Source organism: Poecilia formosa, unplaced genomic scaffold, assembly GCF_000485575.1.
Source record: "Poecilia formosa unplaced genomic scaffold, Poecilia_formosa-5.1.2 Scaffold395, whole genome shotgun sequence".
Taxonomy (NCBI): Eukaryota; Metazoa; Chordata; class Actinopteri; order Cyprinodontiformes; family Poeciliidae; genus Poecilia; species Poecilia formosa.
The window spans coordinates 57,210-76,352 of NW_006800334.1; the positions used below are offsets into that span (position 1 = coordinate 57,210).

Below are 19,143 nucleotides of genomic sequence, written 5' to 3' on the forward strand. Positions count from 1 at the left end.
TGAGGATGCAGTCTGCATGGGACACGAGAAAGACGATGGCGGACGCTTTGAGTTCACTTCCGTCCCAAAAGACGGCCAAAAACAATCGAGCTTTTCCACACAGTGGACAGCGCGGTGTTTGATCTCAACAATACACGATAAATAGAAGAAAGACATTTCAGACTGTGGATTGCACAATCTTTATTGTTGAGAATGAAGCAAAGACGATCCGACGGTTGACGTTCGTTGTAACTTTTTGTTTTTCTCCTTTCTCCCCGCAGAAATACGCAAACGAAGAAAGTCCCTCCGCAGACGGTTTGACTCCTTCTCAAAGGAGAAGAAAGAGCGAGGTAAGTTCACACAGCACTCTGACATTAAAGCGGTAAAACACAACACCATCCGCGGCCTTAGGCCCTGTCTCCCAAGACGAGCCGCGAACGCATTTCCGCGAATCCAATGTTTACCACAGCGAGCGTCATCATGAAGCACAATGTCCCCTCTGTCCGTTCAATCAGCATCACCACCGCTGACTTCCAGTGGCTTTTACTAGCGCTAACCACTTTTGGTCCCTCTTGAAAAGCAGTGTTTATAAAGCACGAGGAGGGTCGGGGCTGCAGACTGAATCCTGCTGGGTTCCCAGAGGGAGGCATGTGCGTCTTTGTTTCTGCTGGTTTAGTGTAATATAAACCGAATAATGAATGAATGCAGACACCCACTGGGCACTTTTACGTGGCGCTGTGTCACCGTTGTTAACGTAACGGCCCGTTTTCTGGAAATGACCACAATATTGTTTAGGCTGGTCAAAGAGTTTATGACTGAACTACTCAACGAGCAAATGCCACTATCGTCGTTTCTTGGTTAATAAGCTAACCAAGAAGCTTGGGGAATTAGCTAGGTCAATTTGACCAAGGTTTCTTGGTCAAACGGAGCCAAATTTCAAGTATCGCAGAGAGAGTCGGGTGAAAATGACCTGGAATGTGTGACTGATTGGAGCGGAGCATTAAGCAAATAAGCCAGTCGAAGAAAAAAAATGTCTTGGCCTACTCTGCAGAAGGAATTTGTTGACTAAATCAGGACTGAGTTTGCCAATTTAACTGTAGCAGTATGTCGTTTTATTTTGAATCACATCACAGGCATCTCACTTCTGCTGTAGCCTCCACATTAATCCCCAGGTTTTGTCGTAATGCAGCCTATATTTGTGAAGAATTTGTGCAAAAACAGATTTAAATTTTATTCTGGTGTACAATAAACATGGTGTGTCTGGACTGACAGTTTTATTCAACAAGGAACAATGGTGCTGCTAAATAAGTGCAGTCAGAACCGGTGTAAAGACGAGTTGAGGTTTCTCTGTGACGGGTCTTTGAACGTGCTTTGCGTTATCCAGCCACATTTACGAAAGCCAAAGAGTTCTTTGTGTGCCGTTTAAAACCAAGGACTTGAGCTACAACAACGGACCAGGACGGATGTTTGTGGGTCATGTGTTTGTTATTACTCTATGGGTCTATCCCACATCCTTCCCACAGTTTTACACTATTTGCTTTTTATAATTTTAATTTTTCTGTTGAGCAGCCAAACGGGAAACAAAGACAGCTGCGTCGGTTGTAAACGTTAGATGTTTCTGCGGCTCTGTTTGCATCTGCTGCTGCTTCAATCGCTCTGCGTCCGATCCGGCTCCCTTTCCCGGGGCATCAGTAGTGGCGAGCGTGTAAACAGAAACAGAGGCGGCTCACACTCATCTGTCGAAATTAGCCTCATTGTGTATTCTGTTCCCTCCCACTCGTCTCGTTTATTTACCTCCATCGAGCCACCTGACTCAAACCTCTCAGAATGAGATGTTCTCTGGTTTCAGGTGATTATCGCTGCAGGGCGAGATACCATCCGACACACTCCACACACACATTCCTGGCTGTCTGTGCAGACCTCTAAATCCCGCCTGCAGCCTCTCACACACAGACGCTGGAGCGGCCATGCTGACCGGGCTAATCAAAACGCAGAACATCGGGGCCTGGTTCTGCTTTCCTGCTGCCTCCAGGGGTCAGCAGGTTACAGATTACAGTACATATAACAGGATTACACGGTGGCAACCGTAATCTGTTTGGAGACTGGCTGGGAAGGAATCGGATGTGAAGCTTGAGTGGCGAGCTGGTTGGTACCAGAGTTACTGTATTGGGAGGGGACATTTTGTCGCTGTAGGCGAGATTTTGTCACTTTTGACTTTGAGGCGCTTTGTGTCTAAATAGTTTTCTGCTGTAGTTCCGATTGTGCAAATTGGAACTACAAAAATAAATTTGCCTTACAGAAACATGACAATTAGAAAAAAAAGAAGAAGAAAAAAAAAATCACGGTTATCGTTGAAAAAGTTTTTGCATTAGGATAATGTCGTTTTTTGGCTGTATCAGTATTAGGGTATTTCACAAAACTGCAATGGAAACACTGTTTTCGCGAGTCATGTGATCAACAATCGAATGTTGCTACTGGGGGAAAAGACGAAGAAGAAAACAGGAAATGTTAAGATGATTATTATGATGCAGCATGTTTTTTAACGACTTATCTTGTGAATAAACTTATTCACAATGTGATTTTAAGTGAGTTTCTCATTTAAAAGAAACTCTGCAATTGTGAAATTGTGTTTTTCGTTCAACGTTAGGGGAATATCGACAACGTTTTTTGCACATTTGTAATGGAAATGCAACTTCCTTCTTCTTAGGGTGCATACCAGGTGCAGGAATGAACCAACTAGAAGAGAAGGGGGAAGCTAAGCTACTTCTTATTAGATGTATTTATTATTTTTTTCTATGCTATATTAGCTATATTAGTGCAGAATTTTTCAACTTTTTTTTTTTCTTGACCCTTTTTATGGCGCCCCTAGACTCCTGGCACCCTCAGCATTTACCTGTACTGCCTAGGCCAAAGGCCAGCCCTTAGTGTACTTAGAGGGCAACAAGTGTTAAACCAACAGTTCTTTTTAATATTAATACCCCAGATCACCCATATTATAATCCGACTGCTGCTGTGGCTAAAGAAAAACAGAGGAGAATCCAGAGCAGCAGTGCAATAAATCTGCAACAATCCTACGTTACTGGAAGAGTCTGAGCTGACGACTGGAAACGCTCCAGAGGCAGAGGACTCAGATTTATGAACACAAACACAGCTGTCTTCCTGTCTGAGCTTTAGTGTTCATTTCACAATTAATCCCTGCTGCCCTGGCAGTCAAACAAAGTCAGGGCTAAGGCTAATGCAGAAGCAGCTTGTCAAATTTTAAAAAAATGTTTATTTTATTTTATTTTTTTTTTGTTTTGTTTTTTTGGTCCTGAAATCACTGTTGCAAACCAACTTTAAACAATAAAACTTCAAACTTTAAAAGTCATTCTTGACTAGTGGATGACTTTTATATTGAGAATTTTGATACATTATAAAATAAACTTTTTTTATGGACATCATAAGCAAGGCATTTTGTTGGAGTCTAAATTCAGTACAGTTATATTGTTATGTAATTGTAGAGAACCATAAAAGAAGAAAGATGTTTTTTTTCGTTGTTGTTTTTACAAATAAGGAGCCCTGACTCAGGATATCGTAGAGCCAGATGTTGCTGCAGTTACAGCTGCAAATTTTTTTGGGATTAGTGTCAGTCATAGTAGCCGAGGCTCATTAAATTGCTCAATATGATTGAGGTCTGGCCTTTGACTAGACCAGCAGGTATGTCTAAGGTCTTTGTTCTGCTAGAAGACAATTTTCTCCACCGGTTTCAAGTCTTTCAAAGCCTTTTAAAGTAATTTATAATGTCCACTTTCAAGACTGCAGTAGAGCCATCAAGCGCCCTCAGTCATGGTGCTGCCATCGCCGTGTTTCAGTGTGCCAGCAATATGTAATGTTAGTTTTTCAACACTTCGTGGCATGCAGTTCACATTCTTTCTCCATTTTCCACTCGACTTGTGGCTAAATGAAGAAGGGACTCTTATTTCTTTCTCCACCACAAAGACCAGATTTGTGAACTGAAGGACTAGTAGTTGTGTGTATCTCAAAAGATTTGCACAAAAAAGCAAATAAGAGAGGCACAGGTCATGAACAATTTAGCACAACTTTCCCTTAAAAGCATACATTTTCCAACCAACATCCTACTATAACGTCTTCATCAATACAGCCTGCAGCTATTGGGCATCTAAACATCCACTTCATGTGTCTGTTGGCCGAACCAGTCGGTTGTTAAATGCTCTGCTTCCTGAACAAGCAAACAGCTCGAGTGCAAACAGCTAAACACAGCAATGTGATTATTTTGCTAGTAATTACAGCTAAAAGAGAGACGGCACCACGGATGATGGGTCAGTCCAATAGCAAACATCAACACTGAGGAACAAGCCCAGGCTTACTGAACAACGGTCTGAAGCCTGTTCCTGTTGGTGGGGGGAAAACGAGAGGCAGGGTTCGTCTACGCCGCTGCTGGTGTGTAGGGAGAGCAGCTCTTCCCTTAGTGGCAATCTGAAGAATCACCGTGACTAAATATATGCTCTGACTCAGCCGACGGTGTCGATAAGAAGCAAATGAGGTCATTAGTGCGGAGGAAATTCCTGAAGTGTGGAAAGCACATGTTCTACTTTTTTTTTTTTTTTAATCACTAGAAAAGGTTTTATTGTCTACTACTCTGACAATTTTCTCAATAATACTTGCCTCAGAAGCTTGTAGCAAGTAAAAAGAAAAAATATTTGCGCTTTGGAAGGGAGATGTTAATGGAAGTGGAAAGTTGTGTTGTGTTGGGGAGCAACAAAGACAACTTTGAGTTGTTGACACTGTCATTGCTGGCCACGTTAAAACTAAGCATCATTTATCATTTTTACTTCTTAAAATCTGTACAGAGAGACATACATCTCAGTATGGTACAGGAAATCACCCAAGCGCTTGTGTACGTCATGCATTGTTTTACTTAAAGACAAAACCAGATCAGGACTGATGAGCAAAAATGATCAGCAGATCATTTTTGGTGATTCACTTCCTGTAATATTGGTGGTTATGCAAATCAGACCAGAAGACTATTTCTTATTAATTTGGATACTGTTACATATTATGAAGGAGTAGACCGATACTATTATGTTAATGTTTTTGGTGGCGGGTGAAAAGTCCTGCTCACCTTCCATAGAAACCGTGGCGTCAGTCTTTATTTAAGTCCCCTTGCACCATTACCTTATCACTGAATCTCTTATATTTGTGTTGCAGGAAAGGCATGAAGCGTATCTGCATCATGTGCACCACAAAGCCAAACCCAAACAAACCCTTGGGGAAGCCCTCTGAGGGAGGGCGCTTTGGAAGGGAGATGTTAATGGAAGTGGAAAGTTGTGTTGTGTTGGGGAGCAACAAACACAACTTTGAGTTGTTGACACTGTCATTGCTCGACTTTGTAGAGCTAATGGTATCGCCACCTGTCACAGAAAACAGAACAAGGGAATAAAGTTGGAAGCAGACTCTTTTTCATGCCCATCCACACCTGGGAAATGTTCCAGTGAAGTTCCTAATATTTTCTAGACAATGTAGGGACTCGGGTAAACCCAAACCGGGCTGTGGGAAAGTATTTCCCCCCTTAGATTTCATCTGTTTGGTTGTTCGCTACACTTACATCTTTTAGATAAATGTGTTGATATCATTGAACGATTGAGGAAATACAAAAAGCACCCAGTTTCAGTCACTGGCAAAGAGTGTTTTGGACAAAGGTTTTGTAGACTAGACCTCTACAAAACCTTTTTTTTTATTTTTTTTTATTTACTCGTTCAGAGACAGACTTCCTGGTGGATCGTTGTCCAACTGCCTAAACCAACTGCGCTCGACCTCAAGGCCAGAATAGGAGTTGGATGTTTTCCCTCCGTAGCAAGTCAGAATCTTGAGAACATCATCCTCCTACCACCATGTCTGACGATGATCTTTGTTTGAGATGTTTTGTCTTTACTCCAGATGTAACGGCGTAAATGTCACAGATCTCGGAGTCATTTTGTAGGCTAGTCGGCTCTCGGTGTGGTATTCAAGAGTCTTTAAGCTCAAGAAGTAACTCTGTAACCTTTTCTCCTTAGACTGATCGTCAATTTCTAGAGATCAGAGTGTTTTGCTCTTTGAGATATTTCAACCTACTTCTTGTTTCTAGATCTGTGCTATTTAAATTACTTCTGACAATAATTTGTCATGCATATTGCTATTGGAATCAAACTGAAGTGGTGCAGACAACATAGATAATCACTGCTGATTCATGAATCCACAACCAGGCGGTTTCATATTCCGCGTTGGTCTGAATAGCTTTTCCCCTTCATAAATCAAAATAATCATTTGAAAACTGCCTTTTGTATTTAATCGGGTAGAAAAACAAAACCTTTAATGGGGTAAATACTACTTTATTGTGGCCTCATGCTGTAGTGTCCATTAGCACGTTCCACGGCACCAAGTTAGCTGTTGCAGGCAGGTTGCCATCAGAACAAGGAGCTTATCTTTGGAGTGGCACCTGACCAGCGTACATGTGGAGGAGGGGTGAGCTCAGTCACTTCAGCCTGAAATTACACAGCATTAAAGGGAAAACGGCGAAGGCTGAGTTATTGAGAGTTCAAGTTTAAACTGGAAACTGGCTGCAGGTGAAGCTGCTGCAGCAATTGAAGGATAAAGGGGGAAAAAAAAGAAATTTACTTTGAATTTTACTGCGTTTCGTATTATGTTCCATTAAGAATTGGAAAACCTGCAGAAACGTCAAAGTAAGTATTAAATTGGCTCGACGTGAACACAATATGGCATTCTGTACGCGCATTTAATAAAAAAAATTACTTCGTCCAATTTTTATTTTCATCATTCCTAAATTTCTTTTGCCGTCTTTATTGATGATCTTGGAAGGCCTGCAGCCAAACTGCTGGGAGCGATTATTTAAGGCTCAGTCAATCCCATATATTTAAGGATTTGCGTGGCCTCCTTCCAGTCCCTCTCTGCTGCGCGACCTGGTTGCCGGGTGTTGGCGCACGTGGGCGATCGTCACTTGGTGGCCCATGTGTTTTTCATTCAGGCCATCATGTGCTGCTTCACGGTTCTCTGAGTGCGAGAGGGAATAGCTGGAGGGAGGGCAATCTCCTCACCGTTTCCTACCTCATGCATTTTAATGGCACAGGTAAAAGTAACTCAGTCCTGTTAAGTGCTCGGCTTGCTTTGCGATTTTTAGAGATCTAGTCTTCTGACAAGAGCTCATTAAGTGCACCTGAGTGTTGGTTGCAGCCAGAAAGTCAGATGTGATCAGAAATGAAGACATGATTATCAAGAGGAATCAGTTGGGCCATAGCTGTGTTTACGTTGACCTTAAAAGTGCGCAAATTGGAATCACACAAATTTGCTTAAAGGAAACGCGCTAATTTTGAAAGAGCAAACTTTTATGATAAAAACGGTTCCGACAGGCCAACCTGAAGCTGATGTTCAGCCGTCATTTGCCGTTGACCTCCTGATGTCAGACATGGCGACGACAAAATTTGTTAGTTTTGTCTTATTTAAAGTTTACTAAGATATTTCCACGAGAAACTGGACCTAAAATACTTGGTAATATTTGGTGTTTTTGCAGAGCACAGTCCAAACACATAGCAGTTGGGTTAATTGGTCTCTAAATGTCTCTCAGACATGATTATTTGTCACACATGTTTCCATGTCGCCCCTTTTGTTGGTGTTGGTCTCTTGGAATAACTCCCTGCGTTCTTCCCCAGAAAATGCCCCCAAAGCATTCGGCATCCCGCTCTCCCAGGCCATCGCCAACGACCAGGCGTACAAGCGGCGTCAGGACGCCCTGAAGGAGAGCAGGCGCGACTGCCTGGACCTGGAGGCCAGCGTCCTGCGCTTCAGGGCCGAGAAGAGGCAGTTCTTCAACGGGAGCAAACCTCTGGGCAGCTCCTCGTCCATCACAGGCGGAGTCCCCGGGTCCCCTTCCGCCAACTCGGTGGCTCCGGCGCCGGTGTACGACACGCAGAGCAAAGCGGCGTCACCGACAATTATGGACAACGCCAGCCGAGGGCAAAGGAGGGTGAGACGGGTTTCGCTTTCACGCTTCAGCCACAGAGACGTCGCACTGAAGAAACGTACATTTAGTCCGTGAAACCTGTGAATGTTACGCATTTCTGCAGATTGTTTTTGCGATTTCGCAAGCTAATAAGTCTGCTCAATTATCTGATTTGATAAATAGTTCTTGGAAACACAAACAATTTTATTTTTACACGTTAACCTGAAAAACTCAGACACTAACCATACAATAAAAAAATCAGCACTGTAACGTTAAGGTTTTCCACTGTTATCAGCAATGAAATGCCCACATTTAAAAAATATATATATATTTTTTAAATGGTTTACTCTGACCTGAATCTCACATGCTAATTCCAATTGCTAGTTGTAGATCTTAACTAAAATCTACAGACTAATATGTACGGTATTCGAAAACTTGTGCATTTGACCATCAAATTCTTGTTTCCACTGCCGTGTGTTTGTTGGACAAATTCTGTCTGTTTTCACGTGTGTGTGTGTGCACACACATGATTAAGGCTCACCAGTTATTTGTCTACATGCTGATGTGAAACCAGTTGTTTTCCTAAGCTCATAATGAGCATCATTACAGCCACAGAGGACAGCAATTGAGCATGAAGCAGCAATCAGGCGGAGCTTCTAGGAGCCTGTCAGGGAGGTGAACTCTGAACAGGCTGGAAGCATTTAGAAGAAAAAACACCACCTCTTAGGACTTGTGGCAATTATCCGTTTAAATTATTGCTTAATAAACATATTCTTGAGGAAAAAAAATGTATTAAAAACAAAGCCTACTCACAATTTCTATTTAAGGATTAGCATCAAAATGTGGTTAAAGTAAAAAAAATGTTTTTTTCCTTCAAAGAATTTGGAATTATTCACTAAGTCACTTGTAACTTAGAGAAATAAAAAAAATGTACGTAAAAGTCATGAAGTTAATTTAACCACATATTTTGTCCCATCCGTCTCTTCCAAAGCTCTTTCTGCCATACAGCGTATTTAGTGAGACTATCCATCACTAATATTCAAGAAATATGTCTAATATATCTAAAGAAAAGAACCAATAAAACTTAACACCACAATCTTCAAAGCAAAGCCAGTTAGAGTTTTAATTGTCTGGTTTTCTCACTTCCTGTGGAACCTAGCTGCGCCGCCTTGCTAACACATGCTTCTAATGGAAACACAAACAGCTGGAGATTCAGTTTGGTCATTTCATGTTCGCCCTTCTTCACGCCAGCGCTACGATGAACAGCACAGACGCTTACCAAGACCGTGGCGCTTTATTGCTGCTTGATTATTAAGCAAATTCTTATAAAACTTTTGAGATATTGTGACTGAAGTAGAAGGAATTGGGGGAAAGTGTAGTATTTTATGACCCGGTTGTAATTGGTTTAAAACTCTGCAATTTTTGCACAAAATATGTACATTTTTAATTCTAATATAGTCACTGCTTATGTAAAGTAAACAAACCTGATCATTTTTCGCATCATCCACAAATGTTTTGACCATGTGTTAATTTAACACACTTCAGATGGAGGAAATATCTTCCGACTTTATGAGCCACAGTGTCGTTGCCACTGAGGAAATTCCTCCAGACTCTTGATGTTCCTCCAGGAGATTTGAGGCACAAATTGTTTCAACTCCACTCTGAGTTTTGTAACATTGTTTTCTTCACAAATATTAGACGTACACATCTAAATCTGAATGACGTATTCGTAGTGCTATTTCCAAGTTTACATATCCCAACATTTATAGATAAAAGCGAGTTGGAATATTCCTTGTGTTAGAAGAACTTAAATATGTGAGTAGTTTATGTCCCAGGCTCGTACCAGAAGTATTAGGACTTTTCTTGCTATTGTATGTGTGCAGAATTTTGATCTGCAGCCAAAACAACCGAGCATAAAGAGAATGATTCTTCTCGACGCATAGACAGAAACATGTCCCTTGGAGAATAGTGATCCTTCAGAGGCCAATCATTTCCTGCTGATGAAAAACACGCCTCGGGTTTAAAAGCTAATAGTACTAGTAAAGTAAGATAAATGGCCAGTTGCTTCTATGGAATATTGTATAATAATAATAATAATAATAATAATAATAATGTTGTCACCTTCCTAAAATAATGTCATTTTTTGCCATGAATAATTTTTGCAAAAAAATAAAAAAAATAAAGAAAAGAAAAATCACCCATTTTTTTATTGTCAAAAGATTATTTAGAGAAAAAAAATCACTTTTGGCCAAAAAAAAAAAAAAAAAAGACCATTATTTTAGAAAAGTGACGATATGATACAACATTAGAAATTCCGATGTAATTATATAAAGAATGTGGCAAAATAAGATACAACGTGGCACGGTAAACTGTAATACAACACAATGTCTGAAGTAAAACGGTACCATGTGTAACCCAGTGTTTTACATCAACACTGTACATTTAATGCAACTTGAAACAGAAAAGAGTTTAATGTTGTGAACCTGATGACCGTGTATTTCTGCCCCACAGGGCGGGCTGTCGGTGGACTGCCTCTCTGACCTCGTAGAGAGTCAGTCTCGCTTGCTGGAGGCGCTGCAGCTGTCCCACCCGGCCGAACTGGAGTTGAAGAAATCGCCGTCCGAAGGGAGGACCCAGTCCAAGCTGAGCCTCAACCCCATCTACAGGCAGGTGCCTCGGGTGGTGGAGAGGTGCTGCAGCCACATCGAGACCTATGGTGAGACTGGAGGGTCTTCCTGGGCGTCTCCCTTTGATAACAAAACGCCCAGCAGTAAATGCTCACAAACCTCGTCCCCCAGGGCTCCAGACTGTCGGCATCTTCCGAGTTGGGAGCTCCAAGAAGAGAGTTAGACAGGTGAGGACGTCTAAGAGAGTAAAGTTGATTACAATATCTCAAATAAATAAAATATTGCTTAACTTGTACAAACTGTAATATCACACAAAAGGCACAATAACAAAATATGCTAATATTTTTCTAATATAATTAGCATATATGCATGAGAACATTTATTAGCATATCTTAACCATGCTAATAAAAGGTGTTAGCATGGTTAGCATAGCTAATAGATTTTTTTTAATGCTTGTAAATACATAATAAATGTTACTAGCATTTATTAGCATAGTTTCATACAAAAAGAATTGATGAACAGGTCTTAGTCATAATTTAAGCGTACAGAATTAATAAAATATTTATTATACTTTTTCTTTGTATATGAAATATGTAAATATAGCATAAATGCTTAAGAGCATTTATTAGGGTATATTAGCGGAACTATACCTATTATTGAACATTTACATGTAAACGTATGAGATTATAGCACAGGGTTAAAACCCACTAAGTTACACTGTGGAATAAAAAATAAACAGCCTTAAAATCTTCATATTTACATAAAATTTAATTGACGGTATTCTTTTTTTTTTTTTTTAAATTATATAGATATTTAAAAAGTTTCAGTTTGTTTTTAAATGAGGCCAGATGTCAGAAAATGTGAGCCGTAGTTTCCGAGCTTCATGGCTTTTGACTGGAACGGCGTTGTGCACAACATTTGACATTGTCAAATATTTGTGGCATCGCAGCATCACATTCCTGTCCATCTTTTATTTATGTTTTATTTACAGGGAACATGGACTGAAATAAATTAGTGGCAACAGCAGTTAAGTCAGCAGTTGGTGATAAGATCTGCTCACTGCTCACTCAAAGCACAAAGAATTGACTTGCAAATCAAATCAAGTGGAAAAGCAAAGATACTCAGCAGAGGATAAATTATAATGTGGATGTCTAGGACAATTTTAACTTTTATCATAGCCAAGTAAGAAAAGCTAAAAGGAAAAGGCAAGCTAACACAACTAGATCCAAATGCAGCATAAATTATGCAGGAACTGTGCTCCATAGCTTTAACACGTGACCATCAAGCTAGCTCTCTTCATTAATTCTGCTGAGGATTTGTTCCCTTGGCGTTTCAGGTTTTGTCTGGTTCAGTGGTCTTGGCAATAACGCCACCTGTTACCATGGAGATCTTGACTCAGTTAGGACAATGAATGGATAAATTTACGGATGGATGTTTACTTATAACTTTGAGACACTTTACATCAATCGTCACATATTTTCAAGTAGAACTTATTCATTTGTGATATTTTAGCTTTCTGTCTAATATCTGTGTAGTTCATCTTCACCTTCCAGCTACTTCCAGACCCTTTTTTAGTTTTTTTTTTCCAAATGATTCTGTGGTCTGCTAAAGCCTGAAATGAGGTCAAGGCCACCAAACTAAAGCCTGACCCATAAATATATTTTTATTTTAAGAGCTGTGACCCCAATTTGACTGCTTCTTGACCATAAAACACCAAAGCGCCGCTGCCTGCAGCAACGTGTCGTCCCCTGGTTCACTCTGCGCCGCTTCCTGCTACTCTCTGCTGGATGCTACAAAAATAAACCTAATCTTCAAACTGATGAAGTGATATATCCTGTTATTTAGAAATCACATCCACTGGGGTGAGGGGGGGAGGGCAGAGTGGCCCCTGAGTAACCCCAACATGTCACAAGTCTGTTGTTCACGTTAATGAGCTCGTGTTCCTCTGTGATGTTAGCGATCTGGTTTGCTCCCGTAGCTGCGTGAAGACTTCGACATGGGGGTGGACGTCCAGCTGGACGAGGAGCACAGCGTGCACGACGTGGCGGCGCTGCTCAAGGAGTTCCTGCGCGACATGCCGGACCCTCTGCTGCCCCAGGAGCTCTACCCCGCCTTCCTGCACGCTAACCGTATGTGAACGCAAGACGCCTGCTGTCGTCCTGAACAAATACTGTAGCTCACAGGCGCAGTCAGTGAAGGGACACTTTCAGGTGTTTTGTTGTGAAGATGATTTAAAAAAAATAAATAAAAAAGTTGCTATTAAAGCTGCAGATGTAACTTTTAGTTTTTTTTTAAATATGTTTTTTGACATAATTGTTAAAACTGTCACTACATGTCGGTGATGGTAGCTCCCTGTGGTCGTATATCCATCTGATGAAATACACCGTTTACTCAGGAACCACCAATCAGAGTCAGGGGGAGGGTCTTGGCGCTGTCAATCATGCCTGTGCCATTCAGTGTCCTAATGGTTACAGGAAAACCATTTATCCACTGTCATCGGTGGCTATGCTAACTAGCATTTACAGACGCTTCTGGTGAGGTGAACTAGCTGTAGCGTAGCAGAGAGTAAGGGGTAGGATGTGAGAAGCACCAACACAAGCTTGATTGACAGCACTAAGACCTTCCTCCTGGCTCTGATTGGTTGTTCAGACCGAGCTGCGTATTTCTGCAAACAGCAGCAGAACCAGAAGGTATGTTTTTTTTTATAAAAATTACTGCAGCTGTAACAGTCAGAAGCTACTTCGTGTCAGTCTGTCGTGTAAAATCCCAGTAAAATGGATGGACAGATGTTTGTGGTTACAGTATCATAAAATGTAAAAAAAAGAGTTAAAGGTTATTTATGCTTCTGCAAGTTGCTGCGCTGGGCTTTTGAAGAGCAGAGGTTGCAGCATCATTGTGGCTCAGCAGGTAACCCTGGTTTATGCTTCACGCAGTGCTGAGAGGAGCAGACCAGCTGCAGTTCCTCCAGCACCTCCTGTATCTGCTCCCTCCCTGCAACTGCGACACGCTGCTGCGCCTCCTGTCCATGCTGCAGACCGTGCAGAGCTACGCCCAGGACACCGTAGGGACCAATGACGAGGAGGTACGCAAGTCAAATTAGCGAGCCTCGGTGGCTCATCATGTCCTCTTGTGTCGAAAATCGAAATAAAAGTCCAGCATCACGTCTTTCTTTGCGTCAAGTGGTAAAAATGTTTACTTGTCTTATCTGCTGAAATCCCATCGCTACTTTTTTTTCACGTATTAACATTAAAAATCATGGCAGGCCTTCCCCCTCCTTCTACTTCCTGTCATTTTCTTTGACTTTTCTGCCAGTAGTAACATCGGGTTGTTGATCACATGGCTCATGTGAAAAAGTGTTTCCATTGCAGTTTTGCGAAATTCACTAATTTCGATAAAGCTGATAAACAACCTCTGAAAATTTGAGTGTTTTAAAAAAAAAATTTTAAGTTGATGTGTTTCCTTTAAGCACATGTATTTTCATAATTCCAATTTGTGCCATATATGGTCATTGGAAACGCAATCACTGTTTCCTTCCCCATCTTTACCGCCGTCGCTCCCCCTGCAGATTCCCGGTAACAAGATGACGGCGGCCAACCTGGCCGTGATCTTTGGGCCGAACCTGCTCCAGAGGGAGGGAGGCGGAGACATGAGTCCTCAGGCGATGGGCATCGAGGACAGCACAGCCATCATCAGCATCACTCTGGTGCTCATACAGAACTACAGGAGGCTCTTCACGGTACCAGAAGAATCACACCTATCAGCAGCCTTTGTTGTGGTCACTATTTCAAAGAGACACTGGAGAGATTTCACCACCAATGCGTTGGGTTGACACTTCTCTTCCGTAGCTGGAGATTAAATTGGATTGGATGGTCTGTGTGTTCCTGTAGGTGTCTGCAGAGCTTCAGCAGGAAGTCTTGATGAGTCTGATCCAGACCGACCCGGATGTCATCGATTATCTCCTGCGGAGGAAACTCAGGTACGTCTCCTCTGATCTGCTGTCGGGTCAGCCACAAATAGTTTCTGACTCTTGCTAGTCATCTGACTCTTGCTAGTCATCGATCTGAGCTTGTCTTCTTGCTCGCAGTGGCAGCCACCTGACGGTAGAGGGCAGCAGCGAGTCCGGGGGTCGCCGGGACACAGGGGCCTCTTTGGACTCCGTGGGGGCCTCAAGCGGAAGTTTGTCTCCTCTTGAGCCGCCGTCGCCGCTTTTCCCTCCGGATGGAAGCGGCGGTGAGGGCAGCCTGACCAGCGAGGTCTTCCTCAACGTCCTCAAACTGAACCAGACCAGAAACCGGCCAGAAGGGAGATTCGGTACTGGTTCCATTTACCATCTGAATAATTTTAAAGAAATTTTTACACACTTTATATTTATGTTGTCCATTTGTGCAAAATCTCAAGAAGAACAATTCTTGTTTGGGCTGCAAGAAATCCCAGTTTAGGTCACGGACGAGCCCCCAAATGTTTTGGAGTCCAGAAGTTAAAGGATAATATAAAGATTAGGAAAGTGGCAATTACAGAATTCATGTTTGGTGACAATAACACATAAAAAAGAAAACATAGCGCGAAAAAAGCTGCAGACCAGCCCAGCAGCTAAACTGTTATGTGTTCAATACTTGTTTTACCCGCTTGTTTGAGGGGGTTTCAGGCACATTCACAGCAAAAGACAACAGTTTCAGGCAATGACATGAAAAATGTTTTAGACATAAATATGTTGAAAAAAAGAAGCTGTTTCTACGTTTAAGTTTAAATAGATTATTTGGAGAATCTGATAAGATGATGCTTAATGCTGAGGCACAAGAGGTGACCATGCAACTACAACACAGCGTGCTGTGTTGTAGTTGCAATCATCCAGCCCTACTGCTGGATGATTGGTAGGTCTGCCTGACCTGACGCAGCACATCCAGCTGCAGCACAAGCCCAGAAAACATGTCAGGCTTGTAATCTTCTGAGATAGCCGCTGTTCGCGTGGTGTTCCTTTTAGTTTCCTCAATTTTTTGGGTCAAAGTGACTCTAATAACTGTGAAAAAGGAAAAAAAAAAGGTTTCAAGATGTCCTGTCTTGTTAAATAAAATCATATTGGAGGGATAAAATGTGGTTTTAAAAGTGTGTTTAAAACTACAAGGTTGTCGTTTTAAATCCAGCAGAAAATGAAGTAATTTCAAGATAATCTAGTGTTATATTTCTACCATTTAAGTGATTTCTGCTAAACTCCAGAGTACATTGTAGAACAAGCTGTTTGTTAATGATGATGCATTTAACAAACAGGCCAAAATCACCAGTTGGAGCTAGTCAAAGAAAAACTGGATGATTTTGATCAACAGCTGGCTGATCACTTAATAGTTTTCATCCTGGAAATCCTTACATAGACGTTTATCTGTATGCTTTCACATTTCTGTTTATTGGTAGATTTTTAGAAAAGAAACGGTTCACAAGAGATTTACTGACTATTGACAAACCAATTATATAGATGTTTAAATTACATTTTTTATATAAATATTTTGCTTTGGACTTGGACAAAAAAGCCAGTAGTGTCTCTAAACTGGTGGATGATTTCAGGATTTAATCCTGTGGTTGTTCACTGTGATGAGATAAATGAGGCAACAGCGCCATCTGGCAGTCAGTCAGAGAGGTGGTTATGCAGCAGCCTGTCAGCGGTTGTTTTTCTATCATAGAAAATTAGGCCTGTCACGAGAACAAATTGTGCTGGAAGATTAATTGTCTAAAAAATTATTGCGATAAATGATAATATTGTTTCAAGACCTTTTGACACTGAATTTAATGGAAATGACTAATAATGCATGTTTTTTTCCTGCCATAGATAGATACACTTTATTTTCAAAAGAACACATAACACTGGAACTGATAAACTAAACAAAACAACCAAAAACAAAAATAAAATGGATTCTCGGTCTCCATTAACAAAAAACGTAGTTGAATAAAAAATAAACAACATAAAGCCAAAGCGGAAATAAATACTGCATTCAACCAAAAGAGTGCAGATTATGAAGTCTGTATACTGTATTGGCCTTCAGTAATCACTAGATTTAAATAGAGAAGATGAGCACATCCGACTACCTAATGCAATAGTTCATACTACACGATTTTCTGCCGCTATTTTCTCCTTATCACAATCTTAGATCGTTGGCTGATCTAAGATTCTCGCTGGTGATTTCGTAACCGATCATCTTGCAGTGTGTGGTGTGTTACAGTAGATCGTCGTGGCCGCTCCGATCTAAATCGGGGGTTTTCCCCAGACTGGGAGATTAACTCAGCCTGTTGAATGTGACGGGTAGCCAATCAGAAAGCGCGGATTCTCCTCAGTGATTTCTGAGGGGAAATTACGGAGGGAATCCCAAACAGCTGACACAGCACAACCAGAAGTCCAGCAGACATCGGAGATGATATGTGGAAACAACATTAATGTTCAACATTTCGTGCAAAGAATATAGAAATGACCAGGAGAGGAGTTGGAGCCAAATTGCTACCGCAGTTGATAAACCCGGTAACTTTTCGGCTGTTCTTTGTAAACGTGACATAAATAGGTTATAATGATTTTCATTCAGTCAGAACTTTACCCTGACTCTAGCCACATGCGTCACAGGTAGATTCTAATAAAGCATTGCTTAATGCCTGATTTTAAAATTAGCTAACTGGACTTGTAGCCATTATTTTGTGCCATGTGGCTGGACACCACACGGTATGACGAACCCCATGAACCGTTATACCTAGGATTTCTGTCCGCTAATGTGTCTCAGGTTTTGAAAATGGGCCAACTCGTGTCCTGTGAGCTGGCCATTACACTAAGGAAATGAGGAAGGGATGGTCAGTGGAGAGCACCGGAGCTGAGCCTTTTTTCATTCAGTGTCATCAAGAGAAACAGAAAAAGGCAGGAAGAGTCGATAAAGCCGATCATTAAAATTAGGTCGATAGGTTTAATTTATGATGCGATTAATTGATTTATCGTTTATCGCGACAGGCCTATATGTATGTAGCGTCTTGTTTCTCTTTAAATGTTTTCACATTTTGTCGTTACAGCCACAAACTCGAGCGTTTTATTGAGATTTTATGTTGGATAAAAACTCCTCTTTCAGCAGAGACTAAGCCATTTATTGTTATTTGCTTTACGGAAAAGAAGCGAGATATAAGCTTTTTTGTTTGTTTTTTTAAAAGAGAACAAATCAATTTCCTTTTGCCACAAGCCTTGAAACAGACTTGGTGCTGGTCCACATGTAGCTGGACATCTGGAAAAACGAATCAGTTTTTAGCCGTTTTGCATTTTCATCCACATAAAAACTGGGTTTAACACAACTAAAAATAATTACTTATAAAAACTACGAACAACGTGGAGAAAACTCTCTTACTGTTTGTCTGTGTAGGTGGGAAAACGGATATTTAGGGGTGCCACGCATTACAGTCTGCGACGTTCAAAACATCCGCACAAACGAAACTGCAGCCGCCATGTTTGCTGACACAGGTTTTAGCGCTGCGCTGCACTGCCCCCTATGGGTTTGGCATGTTTAAAACATCGATCAGTGGCGGATTTGTGCAGGTTAGCGGTAATAATTTGAGGCTGATGTGTTAAAAGATTTAGGCATTTCTATTAAGTATCATCAGTGAAACTTATACCAAAGTATGACTTCACAAAAACGCTCGACGTTATTCAATTTAATTTTTTGTTATTTTTGTGTTGGAGTTCTTGTAAATTTTCTAATTTATTCTCCCAATATTACAACTGTATCCTGGTAATATGACTTTATCCTCATAATTTTAAAAAAATTAACCTGGTTTTAATATTATGTCATAGAGTTGATGACCTGAATTCAAAGTCCACATAAATGGAAGCTGTAAAATACGCATGTCAAACAAGATGGCGGCGTTCGGCGTGCTGACATCTGCCTGGACTCCTCCACATTTTCCAAAAATTTAATTACCAAAACTTAAATTAATCAATAAGATTGATTTATCTCCCAGCACTGCTCTAGCTTTATAATTCTCAATAACACAACCCGAATGTTTTTGTACATTGACAAAAAGTGAAAAGGTTAGAGCGTGTGCGGGACCCTTTAAAAGAAACCAGGGTGGTACCAACAGCATCATCACCATAACTGACAGCGTTCTTGCATTTGGCTGTGCAGGTGAGGCGCGCTCCGCCAAGTCCATCCGCCACATGCGACAGTTCCACTCCCACCACAACCTGCTCAGCCTGTCCCAGCCGTCCACCTTGTCCAAGATGCACAGCCAGGACGGCGACCCCCAGGACCGGCGGGGTGGCCCACTGGGCGCCGCCATGAGCTTCACTCTGGGCAGCGTCGGCGGCGGCGGAGGAAGCTGCTCCAGTCTGAGCGGCTCCACCGAGAACAGCATCTGGGTGAGGCAGATGCAGCAGGACGAGGGCAAATCGTCATCGGCCGCCAACTTCTGGGACTTTTTTACTGGAAAAAGCTCGAGCTCCGAGACGGTGGTATGACTAAGGGGAGGGAGGGGGAGGGGGAGGAGCTTAGAGGGACAACTGGACGAGCTTTGACGTCGATGCTGTCTGAATCC

General features: G+C 41.6%; 1 protein-coding gene across 4 annotated transcripts in view; it reads left to right on the top strand.

Annotated features, from left to right (window-relative positions):
• Positions 1–19,137, top strand: part of arhgap36 (Rho GTPase activating protein 36) — a 57,684-nt gene extending 38,547 nt beyond the window's left edge. For all 4 annotated transcript variants that reach the window (XM_007576051.2, XM_016662922.1, XM_007576053.2 and 1 more), the window contains exons 3-12: positions 261–329; positions 7,683–7,996; positions 10,484–10,688; positions 10,771–10,826; positions 12,578–12,728; positions 13,533–13,681; positions 14,165–14,335; positions 14,487–14,575; positions 14,684–14,910; positions 18,735–19,137. In XM_007576051.2, the coding sequence (XP_007576113.1) occupies positions 261–329; positions 7,683–7,996; positions 10,484–10,688; positions 10,771–10,826; positions 12,578–12,728; positions 13,533–13,681; positions 14,165–14,335; positions 14,487–14,575; positions 14,684–14,910; positions 18,735–19,066 (1,763 nt within the window). In that variant the 3' untranslated portion in view covers positions 19,067–19,137. The remainder of the gene's footprint in view (positions 1–260; positions 330–7,682; positions 7,997–10,483; positions 10,689–10,770; positions 10,827–12,577; positions 12,729–13,532; positions 13,682–14,164; positions 14,336–14,486; positions 14,576–14,683; positions 14,911–18,734) is intronic.
• Positions 19,138–19,143: the final 6 nt, after the last annotated feature.